Consider the following 4,742-nt stretch of genomic DNA (forward strand, 5'->3'; position numbering starts at 1 on the left):
CTTGGAACTGATAAAATATGTTCATCATTGTTAGTACTGATTAGAACGTCATTTTTCTCAACTTTATTTTCTTCCCAATTCAACGAAGAATTTTCATCAACTTGAAAACACCTAGGCTGATAATAACTTCACCTTCTTTTAGGTTTGCATAATTGGTGTTGAAAGCGAAACTTCAATTGACCATTTTGATCTTAGTGAACACTTTTGACTTATCTTGTCTATCAAAGATAATACACTCATTGTTATCGAAGCAAATGTTATACTTATTTTCCACCAATTGTCCAATCCTGAGTGGAATTTGGCTCAAGCTCAGCACACATAGTGCATTGTTAATATTGATGGGTCCTTCCTTCGTCTTGATGGCGATCCTTCCAAGTTCTTTCAATTTTTCTTGTTCTCCATTCTCGAATTGAAGAGAGGAATTGACGCTTTTATCGAGCTCATACAAGATTTCTAAGGTGAGTGTCATGTGGTTGCTGCATCCGTTGTCTAGTAACAATTCTCTTCTCTCATTTTTACTAGCTATGTGACACACATAGAATGTTCCATGTGTCTCTAAAGCTATTTGGTTTTCCTCGGTTTGACTTGCTTGATGAGTGTTTTCACTTTGACAATCCTTGGTGAGGTGAACAAATCGATGACATTTGTTGCATTTATATTTGACCTTTGTATCAACAATCGTTCTCGGAGTGGTTTGTCTTATTGTAGTTAATGCAATTTGATGTGTTGTCTTTTCCCTTGCCTTTTGAGCTACGTCCACCTCACCCTCTTGAATGTCTTCCTCCTTTTAACTAGTCAGAACTCGAGTTATCCTCTCGTTCGTTATTTCTAGTTTCGAGCTTTAACTGAAATGCACTCTCTATTGAATTTTCAGAGTGTTAAGACAATCGTTGCTTAAATGATTTTAAGGACGATAACACTTCTTGGACTGTGAGTGTTGACAGATCTTTTGACTCTTTAATGACAACTACTATGGGATCGTATTTCTTAGGAGACATATGATAATCTTTCACACTAATCTCTGGTTTGTGACATCTTCACCATGAGATTTCATCTGGTTGACCAAATCAAAGATTTTGGTCGAGAACTCAATCAAGGGTCTCTGTCTCATTCATTTTGGTATTTTTTGAATTTCCTGAGTAGTGATTAAATAGCTATGACTTTCACATCTCCTTAAAATTTACTCTACAAGATCTCCCAGGTCTCTTTGGCTGTATCGAAACGCATGATTCTGGGAAAGATTGTTTTAGTGACTGCTCTTTGGAGGATTGAAAGAGTATTTGCGTCGGCTTGTCGGGACTACTTTAGTTCCTTCAGGTCAGCTTTATGAAGGTCATTTTTTCCTTTGGCTCATTTACTCCATTCTCCACAATTTCACAATGGTTAAAATATCAAAAAATAGTTTTCATCTTTACGTACCAGAAATCATAGTTTTCGCTATTAAACTCTGGAATGAGATGGTTGATATTTGTTGATGCATCTATATTTATTATAGATATTATTTTCAGAGTTTTAAAATATGAATGTGAATGCATCTAACACTTTTATTGAATTAGATGTGTTATTTGCAATCTTAATTTTCAATAGGACATGTAATTTAAAGTTCCAAACTTTTGAAAAGAATGAATTATTTAGGAAGTAAAGAAATATAAGTAACGGTTGTTGGGTCATCACTAATATAGTGAAACGTTATCTCTAATTGACAATATAAAAAAAATGAATTATAGAACTCACGAAATAAAATTAATTACTAGAGTTTCATGTTATTGTATACTAAATGAGAATTATTTGACTATTGACATCTAACAATTTTATCTGTTTTTTGTTTTTTTTTTTTTTTTTTCTTTTCATACTTTTATTGCAATGTATAAATGTGCTATTTTTTCTAATAAAAGTTAACCTCATCAAAAAAAATAAAACAAATAATAATATAGAACACTCAATTATATGAAATCTTTTCATTTGTATTTATTTATTAAAATCAATACAATTTTTCTTTTTAATATATTAACTTGGAATTGAAATAAATCTTTATTTTAGATTTTTTTTTATTTTAATTTGTCAACTTGTAAGTGATCTGAATTTCTCATTTTTCACATGCTTTCATAACCAAAACCAATAAAAAGTTTTAATTCATATGTTTGAGGACAAGAGAGCAATGACAAAAGTAAAAAGGTTTTGATGATGTTTTTGAAGGCAAGAGTAATAACCAAAAACAATAACTTGCTTGGAAAATTTAGGTTGAATTCTCCAGCATCAAGAGATGATTGAAAAATCATTGAATTGTATGTTTCAATATGGAAAATATGGTATATTAAAAGTTTCAACAGAAAAGGATGACATGACAATAATAAATGAGAAAGGAAAGTTAACACCAAAATAGATAAATAAGATGGTGCAAGATCTCGAAAAAGTATAGAACACGAATGAGAACCAAATGAAGAAAATACATGACAAAATAGAAGCATATATGTTTGAAAGACAATGAGATGGCAACCAAGGTGGATGTGTTTGAGGAAAAGCTGAAGGAAATGAAAAGTGTGTAACCCCATCATTGCTAGTTGAGGAAGTTGATTGATTATATATTGCTGCTATGTCTATGTTGTTGCTTCAGAAATGATTTATCTTTACAGGTCTCATCTAATTTAATAGTTAAATGCAAAAACAACTAAGATACCTAATTAGACCAATCATATTATGTAAATCCTCCCATTCATTGCAGCACTTTTCAGTGTAATAAACATTCATTTCATCAAAAGATAAGATCACCCTCTTAAATAGTAGGGAGTTTTACAAAATTTAGAGTTGTACACAACAACTTGATTCCACATATTCCGAAAATATTGAACTAGGGGGATGCATTCTTTCAAAATTACCATCTTGGTCCTGCATGAAAAACAATTCATCCAGACGATAACCACCCTCCTCGAGGATGGGGGACATTAGTAAACTTTGCTTACCCAATTGAAGTCGACTACATTTTTCTAAGACCTTGAAGTTATTATTCTCGGACAGCTTCTTCATCAACTCATACAATTCAAAGTCAGTGCAAAGAGACAATAACTCATTAACTTCTCCCCAAGTCAATTCAACTTGCCTCCATTTCCCAGTTTGAAGATGGTACACTTCTGCACCATTAATAGACATTCTCAAGTTAGTGCAACTGATTATAACCCATAATTCCTCTCCAATTACCTTCATCCCCATGATCTGCACATTGCCTCTCACCCGATGCAACACGGTCCACTCATCCTTCCGCGCATCATACTCCCAAACCGTACCCTCTCCTCGACAGACTTCACCGCGAATGAATACCCGATTGCATTGGGAAGTCACGGTGGAAAACATTGAACTTCTAATTGAAGGCATGCCCTTGCCTTTCCTCCAACGCTGAGTCACAAAATCCAACACGAACACTGACTTCACTGGGTCACGAATCTCTGGGTCACGAATCTCCGTATCGCACTCGCTAAACACAATGAGTTTCCCTTCTGAGCTAGCAATCAAAGTGGTGCAAGGAAGCTTCTTGGTGAAATTAGGGATCGGAGGAAGTCGGTTCCACTCCCGATTCATCGGATCAAACACGTTGATTGCATATTTGGGATCATAGAATACTTGCGAAGGAATGAGCTGGAGCAAGCAAGCCACCTGATTCGTATATCCCAATTGTTTCCTAAGGGAGTAAAAATGACGAGTTCCAATAAGATGAAGCCATTTACGACAGACACGCGATGCAACAGGTAAATCCTTGAGGTGAAGACGAGCCAGACACTGAAGAATCAAGCTCTCAGGCAAAACATCTATAGGTTTTGCCATGCGTACTTAACCTAACTGCGGCATATAGGGAGAGAAGTTAAATTGAGATGATAATTTAGGGTTCGGTGAAGGTATTTAAGCACATTAACATCAATCTCAAATGGGTTGATATACTTGTTGAGCCCACATATCAAATTACTAGGCCTACTTTGAATTTTATTTTGTTTTAGTTTATAAATTATATATATATATATATTTTTATAAATTCTCTATATTATATTAATATTATTATCATTATACTATCAAATTAATAATTTTATTAACTAATATACTAAAATATATTTATTTTATTTAGAAGTGAGTTATTAATTTTTTGTTTTTTTTTATAATATTCTTACTTGAAAAAAATTTCAAATCTAGATTGGATATGTTCAAAGACATTAAAGATAATCTAGATATTTTCACTAAACCTATTTATGATATTAAGTTGTGTGGTGATAAGAACATTGATGAGTATGCTCCCTTTCCTAGTTGAATGTTATTTCTAATTTTTTAATGATGTGAAGTCTGTCATTAAGTATGGTAGAGATAGTGTTATTCTTAATATTGTTGGCAATGGTCTTAAGAGTAAGGAATTAGATTAGAGACACTCTGGGGTAAACAGTCTGGTGGGGAAGTCATGCATGTGAGGGGTAGATCTCAAGGTAGGTCGAGTGCCAAAAAGAATGTCAGTAGTGGGAATTCTGGTAAGAAATTTTATCTTGCTAGTAAAGGTAGGTCTAAGTCTAGGTCTAGTGCTAGAAAGTATTATAATTGTCATGAGTTTGGTCATTTTATCAAAGACTGTACTAAGCCTAGGAGAAATCAACATGTTGAAAATGCTAATGTGGTTGTTTGTGAGGGTAATATGGGTGATATTTTTATGATTAATGATATATGTAATTATGCTAGCTTGAATTCTTTGTTATCTGATTCTTTGTGCAAAT

General features: G+C 33.4%; 1 protein-coding gene across 1 annotated transcript; it reads right to left on the reverse strand.

Moving 5' to 3' along the window:
- Positions 1 to 2,682: 2,682 nt before the first annotated feature.
- LOC124941364 (F-box/kelch-repeat protein At2g44130-like) lies at positions 2,683 to 3,864 on the reverse strand. Its single transcript, XM_047481677.1, has 2 exons — positions 3,196 to 3,864; positions 2,683 to 3,128 (listed from the first exon to the last, which is right to left on the reverse strand). The coding sequence occupies exons 1-2, from the start codon at positions 3,814 to 3,816 to the stop codon at positions 3,084 to 3,086; spliced, it is 666 nt and encodes a 221-aa protein (XP_047337633.1). The 5' UTR covers positions 3,817 to 3,864; the 3' UTR covers positions 2,683 to 3,083.
- Positions 3,865 to 4,742: the final 878 nt, after the last annotated feature.

This window comes from Impatiens glandulifera, chromosome 1 (genome assembly GCF_907164915.1).
Source record: "Impatiens glandulifera chromosome 1, dImpGla2.1, whole genome shotgun sequence".
Classification (NCBI taxonomy): Eukaryota; Viridiplantae; Streptophyta; class Magnoliopsida; order Ericales; family Balsaminaceae; genus Impatiens; species Impatiens glandulifera.

Bases quoted from the DNA above. Each gene is read 5' to 3' on its own strand.
- LOC124941364 (XM_047481677.1), bottom strand. From the start codon at position 3,816: ATGGCAAAACCTATAGATGTTTTGCCTGAGAGCTTGATTCTTCAGTGT. The intron at 3,129-3,195 runs GTAATTGGAGAG...TTAATGGTGCAG, and splicing joins TGCAGATCATGGGGATGAAG to AAGTGTACCATCTTCAAACT.